Source organism: Eretmochelys imbricata, chromosome 2, assembly GCF_965152235.1.
Source record: "Eretmochelys imbricata isolate rEreImb1 chromosome 2, rEreImb1.hap1, whole genome shotgun sequence".
Classification (NCBI taxonomy): domain Eukaryota; kingdom Metazoa; phylum Chordata; order Testudines; family Cheloniidae; genus Eretmochelys; species Eretmochelys imbricata.
Window position 1 is genome coordinate 229639522 of NC_135573.1, and position 18897 is coordinate 229658418.

The 18897-nt window shown below is 43.4% G+C and overlaps 1 protein-coding gene across 1 annotated transcript in view; it reads left to right on the forward strand.

The window, feature by feature from the left end:
* The window catches only part of LOC144260200 (macrophage mannose receptor 1-like), a 61419-nt gene that overhangs the window by 16794 nt on the left and 25728 nt on the right, over positions 1-18897 (forward strand). The window contains 7 exon segments of the mRNA XM_077808755.1: positions 341-498; positions 916-1011; positions 1013-1030; positions 5618-5733; positions 7561-7709; positions 17312-17514; positions 17850-17977. Coding sequence (XP_077664881.1) covers positions 341-498; positions 916-1011; positions 1013-1030; positions 5618-5733; positions 7561-7709; positions 17312-17514; positions 17850-17977 — 868 coding nt within the window.

An 18897-nucleotide genomic window follows, 5' to 3' on the forward strand; every position in this document is an offset into this window, starting at 1 on the left:
ATGCTGGATGACTGATACTAACTTATCATCGCTGTTAATTTACAACAAATCTTTTGAAGGAAATCACAGCCCCAGTTACTGCAGCATTGGGTAACTGCAGGGGTCACAAAAAGAGCAGCTGATACTGCTGCTAAGTAGAATGATTTGCTTTCCTGGTGGTATTTCCTATCTCTTCTTGAATGAAGGGGGGAACATGAAATAGACATTAAAGTAGACAACATTACCAATTTATCTGGAGTGGCTTTGTAATGCAACGTAACAATTTCAGCTCATCATCATAAAATCCTGCTCCTGAAGATTATTACAATGTAGATAAAAACAGCCGAATTTATGTTCATAGAGCCAACTGATGAGCTGTGGATTGGTTTGAATGACCTCGGGATTCAAATGTATTTTGAATGGAGTGATAAGATGCCTGTGACATACACAAAGTGGCTCCGTGGAGAACCAACACATGCAAACAGCAGACAAGAAGATAGTGTTGTTATGAAAGGACAGGTGAAATAATGCAATTATATCTATGCATTAACATCATATTTTCTTTCTGTTTTTTATTTTTAATTAGATGTCCAAAAACTGGAGAACTTGTTTTAGAATAATACCATATGATGATATCTCTAGTTGCTCAATGAGTTTATGGTTTTAATTTTAGAGAAAATTAGATCAGTATTCAGATATGATAATGCATTTACTTCTCTAGCATATCCAGCAATCCTGGTAACTCTGCACCCCATGGTTCAAGACAACTCAATTCAACAGTTATAGCTTCTTTATAAATCAATTCATGAACTAGCTTCAGGGAAAAATAATAAGCATATTTCTTTTTACTTTTAAAGGAACATTAAAAAAAAAAGCAGTCGTGTAAAGAACTTTAGTTCCTCTTAACTAATAATCTTTTTCCCAAACTGCCTTCAGGATGGATACTGGGCAGACAATGTTTGTGATAAGAAATTTGGATACATTTGCAAAAAGAATCCATTGCAAGACACTCCTGGAACAGTGGAGTACATTTGATTCTGGCTGCCTGAAGGTAAGGACAAAATAAATTACATTTAGATCAGACAAAATCACCCTTGAAATAGCTTGGTATTTTTGTATTTTTGACTAGCAAGTTGCTCGTTTATATTTGCTGATGATTTTCAATCTGAAAAAAATGTGGTCCTTCATTTAAACTAAATTTGATTTGAATTCCTTCACACACACACACACACACACACACACACACACACACACACGCTCTATTTTCTCTCAGTACCCTCTCTGAATGAGACAGAAACTGTTATTGTAGCTTTGGGCATACATGATTCATGTTGGTGTACATATATTTCAACACTGTGTAATTAGCTATTGGGTCTCACAGTGTGGGGATTTCTGAATTGTGTGACATCACTTTCTCAGTGGGTGCAGAATGATGCTGTGTTCTACCAGTGGGAATCTGAATTTTAGAAAGGACTAAGCACTAGAACTGTATTAATGAAACCATTTACTGTGTTTCCTGTTGTTCTTTTTCTTCTTGCATTCATCTCCTTTTGTTTTCCTTAATATATCATAGAATCATAGAATTAGAAGGGACCACAAAGGTCATCTAGTCTAACCCCCTGCCAAAATGCAGGATTTGTTCTGTCTAAGCCATCCAAGACAGATGGCTCTCCAGCCTATTTTTGAAAACCTCCTGTGACAAAGCTTCCACAACCTCTGAGACGTCTGTTCTGTTGTCGTACTGTTCTTACAGTTAGGAAGTTTTTCCTGAGAGTTAATCTAAATCTGCTGTGCTATAGTTTGAATATAGTTTAAATAGCTGTGCTATTGCCTCTTGTCGTGACCTCTGTCATAAATGTAAAGGAAGGGTAACCACTTTTCTGTATACAGTGCTATAAAATCCCTCCTGGCCAGAGGCAAAACCCTTTCACCTGTAAAGAGTTAAGAAGCTAAGGTAACCTCGCTGGCACCTGACCCAAAATGACCAATGAGGGGACAGGATACTTTCAAATCTGGAGGTCGGGGAACAAAGGGTTTGGTCTGTCTGTGTGACGCTTTTGCTGGGAACAGATCAGGAATGCAAGCCTTACCACTCCTGTAAAGTTAGTAAGTAATCTAGCTAGAAAATGCATTAGATTTTCTTTTGTTTAATGGCTTGTAAAATAAGCTGTGCTGGAGGGAATGTATATTCCTGTTTTTGTGTCTTTTTGTAACTTAAGGTTTTGCCTAGAGGGATTCTCTGTGTTTTGAATCTGATTACCCTGTAAGGTATTTACCATCCTGATTTTACAGAGGTGATTCTTTTACCTTTTCTTTAATTAAAATTCTTCTTTTAAGAACCTGATTGCTTTTTCATTGTTCTTAAGATCCAAGGCTTTGGGTCTGTATTCACCTGTACAAATTGGTGAGGATTTTTATCAAGCCTTCCCCAGGAAAGGGGGTGTAGGGCTTGGGAGGGGGATATTTGGTGGAAGACGTCTCCAAGTGGGCTCTTTCCCTGTTCTTTGTTTAAAATGCTTGGTGGTGGCAGCATACTGTTCAAGGACAAGGCAAAGCTTGTACCTTGGGGAAGTTTTTAACCTAAGCTGGTAAGAATAAGCTTAGGGGGGTCTTTCATGCAGGTCCCCACATCTGTACCCTGGACTTCAGAGTGGGGAAGGAAACTTGACAACCTCTGTGGCAAAAGAGAACAACTTTTCTCCATCTTTTTTATGGCAGCCTTTCAAGTATTTGAAGACCACTATCATGTCCCCCCCCTCTTAATCTTATAAACATACCCAGTTAATTCAGCCTGTGCGCACAGGGCTTGCATTCCATCCATTTGAACGTCTTTGTCACTCATCTCTCGCTCCTTTACAGTTTCGTATGGTCATAGCAGTCTGCAGTGCTCTACATAACAATTGTGAAGCCAAGGGGGAAAAGTTTCCCCAGGGGTGGAGTGTTGAGGTGGATTAACTGGTGGCTGATTTTGAGCAGCCAGAAACCAGGGCTATTGGAGGGGCTTAATGGGGGCTATTTGAATCAGGGGACTTTGAAGCAGCATTTTGACACTGAGCCCCAATAATGTGTCTTCCTGTAATCAATTGAGCCAGGCATTGTTTACTTGCCACATTGGATGACGCTTGTAATCATTCCTGCCTGAGCTTTAATTGTAATCTGCAAGTGTGCCGATAGCCACTGTTTATGAATTTCTGCTGCAATAACCCTGTGTCAGTCACAAATAATCACTGTCTTTGTAAGGCTTCATTTTTATTAAACAGCAATATACAGATTAACGTTTCTTACAAGGGACATGACAGTGAGCAGCACTCTCTGAAGTGAGGATCTCATAGCTGTGAGTAAGTCCAGCTGTCATTATGGAAAATGTCCCTGGGGTAGAGTGCAAGAGGTACTGCAACGAACCGGGAATGTGAGAGGAATGTGTGTGTGGGGGGGGGGGGTTGGGGAGGGCAAGGAAGGCAGTTCTGTATGGACTGCAGGGGGAGTCGAGCACACATGTGTTCCACCTGTAGCACAATCAGGGCCCTCAGCATCTCTGTTTGGTCCTCCATGGATACCTGCTCCTGACCCTCTATTATGTACTCCTGGCCCTGTCTCCTCTCCTGGCTATCCAGTGCTAGTTTTTAATTTGTTTCTCTTCATGCTCACTAATGGCTTGATCTGATGATGCAGCACTTTGCAAAACATGTCTTCCTTACTCCTCCTCTTTCACCTCCCTATCTGACAGAGGTGCTCCACTGGTATGTAGGAGCTTACCATCAAGGGCATATCTGCAGAAGCAAAAGAAACAATACACAAAGTCTGTCTTGAATCATTAAAGTTACATATGCCTCTTTCTCACTTTCCCTGGGAAGCATGCAGCACAGCCAGAGCACTAAACATGGTGAGTTCTGACTGGGGAGTGGTGGTGCAAGATGGGACAAAGTGGGTGGTTTCAAAGGGGAGCAGTCCAAGTGTCTACGGACGCTATTCTGAATACTGGGACCATTTTCCATAGGTGGGTGAGATCGAAGCTGAAATCACATGACTGAGGGTAACTGAAGATGTAAGGGTGCATCTCCCGCATGTATGCAGCTTCAGACTGGGTCCATATGCCGCTTTGGTTCCTCCAGAAGTAATTCCCAATTTGTGAGGCAAAGTTTCCTACAACAGTGGAAGAAACAAAGCAGCTCTGCCAAAGAAATTTTGACAGAGGATTGCAAGGTATCTGCAGGAAAGTTTCCTCGAGATTTCTATGGAGGATTCCCGGGAGATCTCAGTGTGCATTAACAAACTAAATAAAGGACACCTCTACTGCATGTAACCGTGCACTATCATAGCAAAATGAGTACTTACCAGAGCTCCCCTCTCCTACTTCAGGCATGCCACAGCTGGATTGGTAGGACTGGCTAGACCCTTCCAGAGTAAAAAAGAGATTTTTGGCTTGCCATGCAACCAGATTACCCTGTCGCCTGTCCCACATCACCCTCCAACTTGACCTCCTCGTCCACCACTTTGTCCTTGGGGTTGACTCCACTGGCCGCTGCCTCCAGTCTGCCCAGAGTATCCACAGGGCTCTTGTCAGTGGAGGTGGGGTCACCACTGAGGATGGTGTCTAGCTCCTTTTAGAAGTGACATGTTTTTGGTGCCGCACCAGAGCAACAGTTGGCCTCCCTTGACTTCTGCCTCAGCTCCTTGATCTTAGCACAGCACTGTTGCATGTCCCTTTTGTGTCCCTTCTCATCCATACCACAAGTAATCTGCTTGTAGATGTCAAAGTTCCTATGGCTGGATCAGAGCTGCAACTGCACAGCACCGTCTCTCCACAGACCCAACAGATCCAGCAACTCCTGAGCACTCCAAGCAGGAGCACATTTGCTAGAGAAAGCTAATATGGTCAGTTGGGAAGATGCAATGTGAGGAAGCAGAATTTCAAAAATTCCTGGGGCTTTAAAGGCAGAAGGGTGCATGTCTGTGTACTTGGTTGCAAGGCAGCTGAGTAGAAACTGCTCACCAGAGCAGTCATGATGGGCATTATGGGACACCTTCTGGAGGCCACTTAGGGTAACACAAGCAACCGCAGCATCTACACTGAAACTGCCTTGCTCTAACTTTGTTGCAAAAAGCTCTGTGCAGCTTGTCAGGATGGTTTTATTATGTTGGCATAGCAGGAGCATTGTTGTGTGTACACTGCCCCACATTTGTCAACAAAACTGTGTAGTGTAGACAAGGCCTTAGTTAACTAGACAGAGGAAACCCTAACCAAATATTCCCATTTGTTTTGAGTTACTGTTCTTTCCACATCAACTATATCAGCACTTCACTACAAAACAAACACTCCCATCTTCTATTTTGATCAAGGACATTGATTAATTCATTAATTTATTTGTTTCTATTGTTGAATAAATTCTCTATTCTGTATGGTTATAACTTTTTTAACTGTAGTAACACCTATTTATCAGCTGTTAATTGTCAAAAGAGGATAATGCATCATCACTTTGATTTGTAGGTTTGTGGATGTTTACTTAGGCTTAGTTACTGTTGTAACTTTATTATTGGATTCCAAATTAATATATCATTTTGCAAGGTTAGAGTATAGTCCATATATTATATCACAATCTGTTACTAATTTATGGTCATTCCTGATTGATGTTGACAGGGCTGGGAAAGACATGGTTTTTACTGTTACTTGATTGGACATACATTTGTAACATTTTCAGAGGCAAAGAAAGCTTGTGAAAGGAGTAAAGGTTATCTAACAACTGTTGGAGACAGGTATGAAAAATACTTTTAAATTTGTGCTTTTTGATGGAATAATCTTAGACCATGCTAAAATACTTAAGAACTTTTCAAAAAAATTCTAGTGTTAAAACAGATAAATATAAATGGTTTGAATTAAAACCAAAAATGTTCTATTTCATGAGAAGTTACTCAGAAAATACATGGGTTTTTTTTCAGACTAAATATTATATTTTGAGATGTTCACTTTTGACAGTTCTCCAAGCCGGTAAAAAGTAAAACCGTTTGCATCTGTAGCTCCACAAAATTACATTTGAGAAGAAAAAAAAAAAAACATTTTCGTTTTGGAAAATTGCATTTCTGCTTTACCAGATACCACCCCATACCATGGCTGTCTCTGCTTTATAAGAGCTAGTGTTCAGTACAGCACAGTTACTCATGCTACAAACTATGTAGCTTAGAGAGGCATTTTTACATAAAAACAAATGTTATTGAAGCTAAATTTTACGAGTGTATCACAATAGCTTGGGGTGCTAGGTCCTTATAAAAAGGGCAGCAATACAAGGATTATTCAGATCCAAAACAAAAATCCAAATGCAAGTTGGTAAATTAAATTGAAGCCTAGGAGGGTTTCCCCTTTTAGCGTGGTGTCAGCATGAGACGATGGCATGATAATGAAGAACAAAGTGGGGAAAATAAGCAGAAGGAGAAAAACACAAAAAAATCAGAATGAGAGCTGGGAGGAAACGAAGGACCTACAGGTGAGAGCAGCAATCCTGGATGAAAGAGAGGGCTCAAAGGGGATAGTTTGAAAGGGTCTGGGAGAATGGAGAAAGTGAAAGAGGGATTGTCATAAATGGCAGGGTAACCACCTTTCTGTATACAGTGCTATAAAATCCCTCCTGGCCAGAGGCAAAACCCTTTCACCTGTAAAGGGTTAAGAAGCTAAGATAACCTCTCTGGCACTTGACCAAAATGACCAATGAGGAGACAAGATACTTTCAAAGCTGGCTGTGGGGGAGAAACAAAGGGTCTGTCTGTCTGTGTGATGCTTTTGCCAGGAACAGATCAGGAATGCAGCTCAGAACTCCTGTAAAAAGTTAGTAAGCAATCTAGCTAGAAACGTGTTAGATTTTCTTTTGTTAATGGCATGTAAAATAAGCTGTGCTGGAGGGAATGTATATTCCTGTTTTTGTGTCTTTTTGTAACTTAAGGTTTTGCCTAGAGGGATTCTCTATGTTTTGAATCTGATTACCCTGCAAAGTATTTACCATCCTGATTTTTACAGAGGTGATTCTTTTACTTTTTCTTTAATTAAAATTCTTCTTTTAAGAATCTGATTGCTTTTTTATTGTTCTTAAGATCCAAAGCTTTGGGTCTGTGTTCACCTGTACAAATTGGTGAGGATTTTTATCAAGCCTTCCCCAGGAAAGGGGGTGTAGGGCTTGGGGGGATATTTTGGGGGGAAGACGTCTCCAAGTGGGCTCTTTCCCTGTTTTTTCTTTAACACGCTTGGTGGTGGCAGCATAGGGTTCAAGGACAAGGCAAAGTTTGTACCTTGAGGAAGTTTTTAACCTAAGCTGGTAAGAATAAGCTTAGGGGGTCTTTCATGCAGGTCCCCACATCTGTACCCTAGAGTTCAGAGTGGGGAAGGAACCTTGACAGGGATATACAATAGCTTAGGGACATTGAAAACTGAAACACCATTAATGTAGCTATAGAGAGGGGATGGTGCCTCGCAGCAGAGAAGAAATATACCTGTTCCAGCACTTGATAAGCTTTTGAAATCGCAGTCATGTGTGGACATTACAAATTATGAGAAAGACAGGTTTAATCTCAGTTTGCCATTTCCTCTTTTTACAGATATGAGCAAGCCTATCTAACTAGTCTGATTGGGCTGAGGCCTGAAAAATATTTTTGGATCAGTCTTTCAGATGTAGAGAAACATGGGACTTTTAAGTGGACCAACGGTGAAGCAGTTCTGTTCACTCACTGGAATTCAGCAATGCCTGGTATGTTTTGTCATAGGTATTTTCCATGGGCTTGTCTACTTTGTGCAGCAATACACCCCACAGGTGTGTGAATTCTAATGCACATTGCAACAGGGCTGTCACTTTCTGAGCAGTCCCTCTTGGTCAGAGTGCCCATTGCAGTGGCCTCCCCTTGTTCTCCCCACTACAGGGCCACTTAGACTCCCCACAGCCTTTCTTATAAGTCCTACCACCCTCCACTTCGGGATGGTTTAATGCCCACAAACAGTCCTGCCCATTAAGTCCCATCGCTGCAATCCAATGGGTCACACTTATCTCTGGCTCTTCCACCATCCACACAGAGCTCTTTTTCTGCCACAGCCCGCTGTTCACAGGGTTGCTTCTCATAGCTGTCTCTCCCTGGAGTTCAGCTTTCTGGCTCTGGCTTCTTGTCTTGCCAGCATCTCCCCTGTTCCAAGGAAGAAGACAATCAATTTATGGTCCTACACCAGAGAGCTCCTCCCAATTGGCTGAAAGAGAGGGGAGCCCTGCCCCACCCTACATTCCATGGCTCCTGATACCGGGCCCTTAACAGAACAGCATCCTGGGGTTTTCCCTGCATCCAACTCCTTATTCCCTGGGACTGCTTCCTCTCTTCAACTACCAGGTCATTTCCTGGGCCTTTGTTCATTCCAGGTCCCCGGAACAGAGTGTTCTGGATCCCCTCTACTCTTAAAGAGCCAGTATACCCTGTTACATGCAGCAACATGAGGCACACTAAGTGGCTCGTGTAGACCCTGCTGGCATGCACTAAAAGTTCCCTAGTGCTGGTCAATGTAGTACTGTTTCAATGTTACTTCATTAATGTGTATTAGGGAACTTTTAGTGCATGCCAGCAGGGTCTACGTGTGCCTGTTAGTGTGTAACATGTTGGTGCACATTAGAATTAAGACCGGTGTGTATTGCTGTGCAATGTAGAGGATCCCCACAGCTTGAATCCATGTTTAAAAGGCTGAATTTTGAAATTCCAGTGAAATTTCATTCTTTAGCAGGGGTGATGTATAGACTGGTTAGCAACTCTCAAACATCTTCAGTGAATGGTGCAGTGGTTACAGGGGTAGCTGCATCTCTGTGCCCGTTACGGTTTCTCTGAGTGCTCCGGCTCAGGTATTAGGTCTCATGCCTTTACCTATTCCAGGGTAGAATTTTGCAATTCTTCCATTCTTTGACTTATCCTGTGCTACAGGACCCAGTGTATCAACTGCTATTACCTTGCAGGTCTGGCTGAGTTGGAGCACCTGCAGTTCTTCCATTGAGGAGATTGTGACCAGTGGTATACAAAGATCAGTTTACAGCTGGGGAAATAGTAAATTTGCCAAAAATGCATTTTGGGGGTTATCCAAACTATTTGGCCGTTTCAAAACAAAGTATTTTGACTTTTCATTCAGAAGCAGAGTTTCATTTTGAAAATTAGGGTTGCAGTTTTTCTTTTTAAAGCGTGGATGAAAAGACACCCATAACAAAAGGTAAAAGGTAAAGGTTTGTTTGCGTCAGGGAAGCCTGGCTGTTTAAAAATAGCCAGAGCTTCGCGAACCAGCTGAGCGGCAGCGAACCAGCTGAGCAGCGGGGACAGCAGAGCAGCTCACAGCAGGAGTTTGCCTGGGACTGGTAAGTATCCGAGTGTGTGTTTGTTTGCTTGCTGAGGAAGTATCCGAGAGTGTGTTTGCTGGGAGGGCAGTGTGAGAGCCTGAGTGAGTGTCTGATTGGCTGCTAGCCTGCAGGGGGCGGGCATTAGGGTGTCTGTTTGTTTGCGTCAGGGAAGCCTGGCTGTTTAAAAATAGCCAGAGCTTCGCGAACCAGCTGAGCAGCGGGGACAGCAGAGCAGCTCACAGCAGGAGTTTGCCTGGGAGTTCGCCTGGAGTGAGCCCAGTGAGGCTTACGTCTTGCAAACTGCTCTGAGGAAGCTCGTAGTAGGAAGGTGATATGGAAGGCGGGGGTTCAGCTGTTGTGACCTGCACTGGATGTGCCATGTTTGTCTTTCTTCCACAGGACAGAAGCGACTTTGTCTGTACAAAGTGCAAGCTGGTCTCCATATTGGAAGAGAAGATTGAAGGTCTGGAGATAACAGATAACGACCCTGCGTTGCATACGAGAAACTGAGGATTTTCTGGACAAAACTCAGGATAGGCTTCTAGGGGCACAAAGCTCTAAAGATATAGAGCAGGTTGCACAGAGGAGCCAAGAGGCCAGTGAAGAAGCTTGGCAACATGTGACCTCCAGAAGAGGTAAGCGGAATGTCCGGGTTCCAGTAACACAGACACAGGTAACTAACCGCTTTCATGTTCTCTCGGCAGGTACCGTTGCGGAGAGTGGACCAGATGATATGTCTGGGGCGAGAAAGCAGAAGGAGACTCCGCTGGTTGGAAGGCATGAGATGCAATGTCCTGAGGTTGGGGGTTCCACGACCACCACTCCCAAGAGGAGAAGGCGGGTGGTGGTGGTCGGGGACTCTCTCCTCTGGGGGACTGAGTCATCTATCTGCCGCCCTGACCGGGAAAACCGAGAAGTCTGCTGCTTGCCGGGGGCTAAGATTCGCGATGTGACGGAGAGACTGCCGAGACTCATCAAGCCCTCGGATCGCTACCCCTTCCTGCTTCTCCACGTGGGCACCAATGATACTGCCAAGAATGACCTTGAGCGGATCACTGCGGACTACGTGGCTCTGGGAAGAAGGATAAAGGAGTTTGAGGCACAAGTGGTGTTCTCGTCCACCCTCCCCGTGGAAGGAAAAGGCCTGGGTAGGGACCGTCGAATCGTGGAAGTCAACGAATGGCTACGCAGGTGGTGTCGGAGAGACGGCTTTGGATTCTTTGACCATGGGATGGTGTTCCATGAAGGAGGAGTGCTGGGCAGAGACGGGCTCCATCTTACGAAGAGAGGGAAGAGCATCTTTGCCAGCAGGCTGGCTAACCTAGTGAGGAGGGCTTTAAACTAGGTTCACCGGGGGAAGGAGACCAAAGCCCTGAGGTAAGTGGGAAAGAGGGATACCGGGAGGAAGCACAGGCAGAAATGTCTGTGAGGGGAGGGCTCCTGCCTCATACTGGGAATGAGGGGCGATCAACAGGTTATCTCAAGTGCTTATATACGAATGCACAAAGCCTTGGAAACAAGCAGGGAGAACTGGAGGTCCTGGTGATGTCAAGGAACTATGATGTGATTGGAATCACAGAGACTTGGTGGGATAACTCACATGACTGGAGTACTGTCATGGATGGTTATAAACTGTTCAGGAAGGACAGGCAGGGCAGAAAAGGTGGGGGAGTAGCACTGTATGTAAGGGAGCAGTATGACTGCTCAGAGCTCCGGTACAAAACTGTAGAAAAACCTGAGTGTCTCTGGATTAAGTTTAGAAGTGTGTGCAACAAGAGTGATGTAGTGGTGGGAGTCTGCTATAGACCACCGGACCAGGGGGATGAGGTAGATGAGGCTTTCTTCCGGCAGCTCAAGGAAGCTACTAGATCGCATGCCCTGATTCTCATGGGTGACTTTAATTTTCCTGATATCTGCTGGGAAAGCAATACTGCGGTGCATAGACAATCCAGGAAGTTTTTGGAAAGCGTAGGGGACAATTTCCTGGTGCAAGTGCTAGAGGAGCCAACTAGGGGGGCGCTTTTCTTGACCTGCTGCTCACAAACCGGGTAGAATTAGTGGGGGAAGCAAAAGTGGATGGGAATCTGGGAGGCAGTGACCATGAGTTGGTTGAGTTCAGGATCCTGACGCAGGGAAGAAAGGTAAGCAGCAGGATACGGACCCTGGACTTCAGGAAAGCAGACTTCGACTCCCTCAGGGAACGGATGGCCAGGATCCCCTGGGGGACTAACTTGAAGGGGAAAGGAGTCCAGGAGAGCTGGCTGTATTTCAAGGAATCCCTGTTGAGGTTACAGGGACAAACCATCCCGATGAGTCGAAAGAATAGTAAATATGGCAGGCGACCAGCTTGGCTTAACGGTGAAATCCTAGCGGATCTTAAACATAAAAAAGAAGCTTACAAGAAGTGGAAGGTTGGACATATGACCAGGGAAGAGTATAAAAATATTGCTCGGGCATGTAGGAATGAAATCAGGAGGGCCAAATCGCACCTGGAGCTGCAGCTAGCGAGAGATGTCAAGAGTAACAAGAAGGGTTTCTTCAGGTATGTTGGCAACAAGAAGAAAGCCAAGGAAAGTGTGGGCCCCTTACTGAATGAGGGAGGCAACCTAGTGACAGAGGATGTGGAAAAAGCTAATGTACTCAATGCTTTTTTTGCCTCTGTTTTCACTAACAAGGTCAGCTCCCAGACTGCTACGCTGGGCATCACAAAATGGGGAAGAGATGGCCAGCCCTCTGTGGAGATAGAGGTGGTTAGGGACTATTTAGAAAAGCTGGACGTGCACAAGTCCATGGGGCCGGACGAGTTGCATCCGAGAGTGCTGAAGGAATTGGCGGCTGTGATTGCAGAGCCATTGGCCATTATCTTTGAAAACTCGTGGCGAACCGGGGAAGTCCCGGATGACTGGAAAAAGGCTAATGTAGTGCCAATCTTTAAAAAAGGGAAGAAGGAGGATCCTGGGAACTACAGGCCAGTCAGCCTCACCTCAGTCCCTGGAAAAATCATGGAGCAGGTCCTCAAAGAATCAATCTTGAAGTACTTGCATGAGAGGAAAGTGATCAGGAACAGCCAGCATCGATTCACCAAGGGAAGGTCATGCCTGACTAATCTAATCGCCTTTTATCATGAGATTACTGGTTCTGTGGATGAAGGGAAAGCAGTGGATGTATTGTTTCTTGACTTTAGCAAAGCTTTTGACACGGTCTCCCACAGTATTCTTGTCAGCAAGTTAAGGAAGTATGGGCTGGATGAATGCACTATAGGGTGGGTAGAAAGCTGGCTAGATTGTCGGGCTCAACGGGTAGTGATCAATGGCTCCATGTCTAGTTGGCAGCCGGTGTCAAGTGGAGTGCCCCAGGGGTCAGTCCTGGGGCCGGTTTTGTTCAATATCTTCATAAATGATCTGGAGGATGGTGTGGATTGCACTCTCAGCAAATTTGCAGACGATACTAAACTGGGAGGAGTGGTAGATACGCTGGAGGGGAGGGATAGGATACAGAAGGACCTAGACAAATTGGAGGATTGGGCCAAAAGAAATCTGATGAGGTTCAATAAGGATAAGTGCAGGGTCCTGCACTTAGGACGGAAGAATCCAATGCACCGCTACAGACTAGGGACCGAATGGCTAGGCAGCAGTTCTGCGGAAAAGGACCTAGGGGTGACAGTGGACAAGAAGCTGGATATGAGTCAGCAGTGTGCCCTTGTTGCCAAGAAGGCCAATGGCATTTTGGGATGTATAAGTAGGGGCATAGCGAGCAGATCGAGGGACGTGATCGTCCCCCTCTATTCGACATTGGTGAGGCCTCATCTGGAGTACTGTGTCCAGTTTTGGGCCCCACACTACAAGAAGGATGTGGATAAATTGGAGAGAGTCCAGCGAAGGGCAACAAAAATGATTAGGGGTCTAGAACACATGACTTATGAGGAGAGGCTGAGGGAGCTGGGATTGTTTAGCCTGCAGAAGAGAAGAATGAGGGGGGATTTGATAGCTGCTTTCAACTACCTGAAAGGGGGTTCCAAAGAGGATGGCTCTAGACTGTTCTCAATGGTAGCAGATGACAGAACGAGGAGTAATGGCCTCAAGTTGCAGTGGGGGAGGTTTAGATTGGATATTAGGAAAAACTTTTTCACTAAGAGGGTGGTGAAACACTGGAATGCGTTGCCTAGGGAGGTGGTGGAATCTCCTTCCTTGGAAGTTTTTAAGGTCAGGCTTGACAAAGCCCTGGCTGGGATGATTTAACTGGGAATTGGTCCTGCTTCGAGCAGGGGGTTGGACTAGATGACCTTCAGGGGTCCCTTCCAACCCTGATATTCTATGATTCTATGATTCTAAAACAGAAAAAAATTATTTCAGGTTGAAGGAAATGTTTCTTTCTACTCAAAATCATTTTTCCCCATCCTTTTCAGGGAGAAAAAAAATGAAAAAAAAGATCATTTAAGTTCAAATGGAAGTGATTTTTTTTCAGATTTTTCAATTAAGTATTCACTCTACTTTCGATCAGACAGCCTTCTTTTTAAAAAAGTGTTGATTTGAACATTGTAGGAGCAAAGCCTTTTTAGAGTAAAAAGGATTTTAAAACAACAAACAATCTTCATGTATGTTTATCATAAATGTCTTGTCTTAGACCCTGATGGTAACCCAAGCAGGCCTAACTTCTTCCAACTCACCCAACAGTTTCTTATGTTTCAGTCTGGTTCCCCTCAACCAACTATTGCCTTGAGAGTGTGCCCCTCTTTCAACTTAGCTATTGTTCTTTTGTTCGTCTGTGTTGCCAGGCTTTGACCCTTCATGGTCCAAACCATTTTGCAGGTTGGCTGAAGAGGAGGCCAAACCATCCAAGCTAATAGTTCTGGCATTGTCTCTTAACAACTCGTGAATGTTTGCTGAGAAGTGGCTAGCTTGAGCCATTCTTTTCTTTCCTGCCTGTTTTCCAAGACAGTTCTCTACTGAGTTAACCCAATATATTAATACAGTAAACATCCCAAAAACGAGGTCAATATATATTATTCATAAAGTATTACAGAGCAGTTCCAAATCTGTCACAAATGGCTTTATTGCCAGTTTTGGTACCACTCTGAAAAATGGCATGAGTGATCTGCTGTCTACATCAGTTTAGTTGGCTTTTTAACCCACCAAGACAAAAAGCCAAAACGTAGGATCAGAATCCCGAAATTTGCTATTGTTTATGGACAAGTATCACAGACCACTAAGTACTAGGGGCCTGATCCTCCTTTGGCCTGCACAATACATAGCCATTTATATTAGGGTCAAGTGGGTGTAAAATGCTGTCATTCTGATCTGGTAGCATTTTCCATTCACTTTTCACTTATTTTTGCACCACTGCAAAGAATCAGGCTCCAGGTCTATGTAGTCCGTATCCCATTCACCTACCATGAACATCTAATAGACTTCTCCTTTCTCAGCTACACTCTCCTTAGCTTCTCTTGGAATTAAAAGGAGTTTCCCTTCTGCATTGTGATTCCAAACTATTTTCTGTTTGTCCAGCTAGCCAGGACCAAAACATTTCTCCTTAATGATGCACTATGATATTGTGTTTTTGAGAGACTAACCAAGACTGAATTATAGACTCATAGAATCATAGAAGATTAGGGTTGGAAGAGACCTCAGGAGGTCATCTAGTCCAACCCCCTGCTCAAAGAAGGACCAACACCAACTAAATCATCCCAGCCAAGACTTTGTCAAGTCGGGCCTTAAAAACCTCTCAGGATAGAGATTCCACCACTTCCCAAGGTAACACATTCCAATACTTCACCACCCTCCCAGTGAAATAGTGTTTCCTAATATCCAACCTAGACCTCCCCCACTGCAACTTGAGACCATTGCTCCTTGTTCTGTCATCTGCCACCACTGACAACAGCCAAGTTCCATCCTCTTTGGAACCCCCCTTCAGGTAGTTGAAGGCTGCTATCAAATCCCCCCTCACCTTTCTCTTCTGAAGACTAAATAAGCCCAGTTACCTCAGCCTCTCCTCGTAAGTCATGTGCCCCAGCCCCCTGATCATTTTCATTGCCCTCCACTGAACTCTCTCCAATTTGTCCACATCCTTTCTGTAGTGGGCCCCCCAAAACTGGACACAATACTCCAGATGTGACCTCACCAGTGCCGAATAGAGGGGAATAATCACTTCCCTTGATCTGCTAGAAATGTTCCTACTAATGCAGCCCAATATGCCGTTAGCCTTCTTGGCAACGAGGGCACACTGTTGACTCATACCCAGCTTCTCATCCACTGTAATCCCCAGGTCCTTTTCTGCAGAACTGCCGCTTAGCCAGTCGGTCCACCGCCTGTAGCAGTGCATGGGGTTCTTCTGTCCTAAGTACAGGACTTTGCACTTGTCCTTGTTGAACCTCATCAGATTTCTTTTGGCCCAATCCTCCAATTTGTCTAGGTCACTCTGGACCCTATCCTTACCCTCCAGAGTATCTACCTCTCCCACCAGCTTAGTGTCATCCACAAACTTGCTGAGGATGCAATCCATGCCATCATCCAGATTATTAAATGAAGATGTTGAACAAAATCGGCCCCAGGACCAACCCCTGGGGCACTCCACCTGATAGTGGCTGCCAACTAGACATTGAGCCGTTGATCACTACCCATTGAGCCCAGCAATCTAGTCAGCTTTCTATCCACCTTATAGTCCATTCATCCAATCCATACTTATTTAATTTGCTGGCAAGAATACTCTGGGATTGTATCAAAAACTTTGCTAAAGTCAAGGAATAACACATCCACTGCTTTCCCCTCATCCACAGAGCCAGTTATCTCATCATAGAAGGCAATTAGGTTAGTCAGGCATGACTTACCCTTGGTGAATCCATGCTGACTGTTCCTGATCACTTTCTTCTCCCCTAAGTGCTTCAAAATGGATTCCTTGAGGACCTGCTCCATGCTTTTTCCAGGGACTGAGGTGAGGCTGACCAGTCTGTAGTTCCCCGGATTCTCCTTCTTCCCTCTTTTAAAGATGGGCACTATATTTGCCTTTTTCCAATTGTCCAGGACCTGCCCCAATCACCACACATTTTCAAAGATAATGGTCAATGGCTCTGCAATCACATCCATCAACTCCCTTAGCACCCTCAGATACATTAGATCCAGACCCATGGACTTGTGCATGTCCAGCTTTTATAAATAGTCCTCAATCTGTTCTTTCACCACTGAGGGCTGCTCACCTCCTCCCCATAATTCCTTAAATATATACTGCAGTCAAAGGTATTTGTAGTTCTTCTTTCACAATCGTTAAAAGGGAAAAAGCCACCTTGTGTAGAGAATGAAAGGAGGATGGAAAGGAGTACTACAGAAAACTGGCTGAAAGATGTTGGCTAGTTTGCAGGGATGTCTTTTGCTGTCCTCAGGTGGTTTCTGTATCTGCTTTCCATGCTTCTATCTATTCATCCATTTTGTTCCTCTTATCTCTTTCTCATTGGGTTAGACACCTTGCATTAAGATTTCTTTTAAATAGTACAGTAAATATGATAAACAGAACCACAGCAAAGTTTGACAAAAACTGGTTGCTTTATGGAGGTGATCCATGGAATATTGTTCCAAATGGCTTTCAGGCTCTGAGACCACATACTGCCAAATAAAGAATGTGAAAGTCAGGTGAGTATGTGGGTGTGTGAGAATTTCAGAAGTTATTTGCAGGATCTTGACCATTTCAAGATGACAGACTACCGGCTACTTGCATTGTCACAGAAAAGACCTAGACAGAGTGTCCTTTAGATACCAATGACTGCTCATGCATTTGAGATTTAAAATTTTTGGAAAAGGAGTTAAGTTGCTGGATAACTCCAATCTCGTCTTTTCAGTTTACATGATTCACTTTGCAAAACTCCTTATTCGAGCAGCCAGATAACCATTACCCAACTCCAATACAGGTTTCACTCTCATAAAACATAATAAAATGAGATATGAAAATTACAGGGGGAACAAAAAGAAAAAAAGTGTGCATTTTAATTTCATTTACATCTCATGAAGGAAGAAAGCCAGGGTGTGTAGCAATGAGAACTGGAAGTGCAGCTGGATTATGGCATGTTCAGGACTGTGAAGAAAAGGCAAAATTTCTCTGCAGACAACAAGCTGAAGCAATGATCTTTCATCCTCCTGTTCCAGAAAAAAATTCTTACTCCAAATGCCCCATGGGTTGGGGTTCAAACGATAACATCAGTTCATGCTTCAAAGTAAGTATTAAATTTCCAAACTAATAATGAACTGGATACATGCAGATAGATACAAAGAAAGTCTAAACTGCAGAGATTCCCAGGCTATGGTACAAACATAACAAGCTAGTGTATAGACTATTTATAGGACTTGTTTCAACTGTCAACTATCAGCAAAACAGCAGACTATCTGAAGATGGCATTCTGTAATCCAATTTAAATATGTTTACTTTTATATGATTAGCTATTTGATTTCTCACATTGTCTTAAATCCCCATACAGGAAAATAGCTAAAATGTCTTTTTTAAATGCATATAGCATAATATACAGTGTTTAATTGTAAAATATATCATTAGCCTTTTGTGAGAGAAGGAAACCAAAAGAAATCATGGCTTGAAGCTCGAGATTTTTGTAGAGAGATAGGAGGAGATCTGGCTGCCATCAATAGTAAAGAAGAACAACAAGTGATACAGCATTCAATAGTGTAAGTATAGGCTTCATAATTGGTCTTCCAATATAACAATATTGCAGTATAACATGTTGTATAACAAAACTAAGAATGCTCTTGGATCCTTCCTAAAATAGTCAGTTGAAAATCTATGAATATGTTTAGTTAGGTTCATTAGAAAAAGGGTTGAGTCAATACACAAACTTCACAGGTTAAACAGAATTGTTATGTACTAATTTCTAAGTGTGGTTGGGGAGCTTCTAAAATTGGTTCAGATGGTACAAAAAACTTAAGAGCAATGGAAAAAATGAATGGCCAATGTTTCCATTTAGGACTCATTTCTAACTACATTTCCTAGAAATCTAGGACAGGAAGGGACCTTGAGGTCATCCATTTCCCCACACTGCGGCCAGACCAAATATATCTAGAGGCCTAGATCAGTGGTTCTGAACCTTTCCAGACTACTATACTTCTCTCAGGAGCCTGATTTGTCTTGCATAACCCCAACTTTCACCTCACTTAAAAACTGCTTGGTTACAAAATCAGACATAAAAATACAAAAGTATCACAGCACACTAGTACTGAAAAAAATCTTACTTTCTTATTTTTACCATATAATTATAAAATAAATAAACTGGAATATAAATATTTTACTTACATTTCAGTATATAATATATAGAGCAGTATAAACAAGTCATTGTCTGTAAGAAATTTTAGTTTGAACTGACTTCCCCAGTGCTTTTTATGTAGGCTGTTGTAAAACTAGGCAAATATCTAGATGAGTCGATGTACCCCCTGGAATACTTCTGGGTACCCCCAGGCGCATGTGTACCCCTGATTGAGAACCACTGCCCAAGACTATCCTATCAGGTGTTTGTTTAACCTGTTCTTAAAAACCTTCAGTGACAGGGATTCCACAACTGCCTTGGTGACCTATCCCAGTATTTAACAATCCT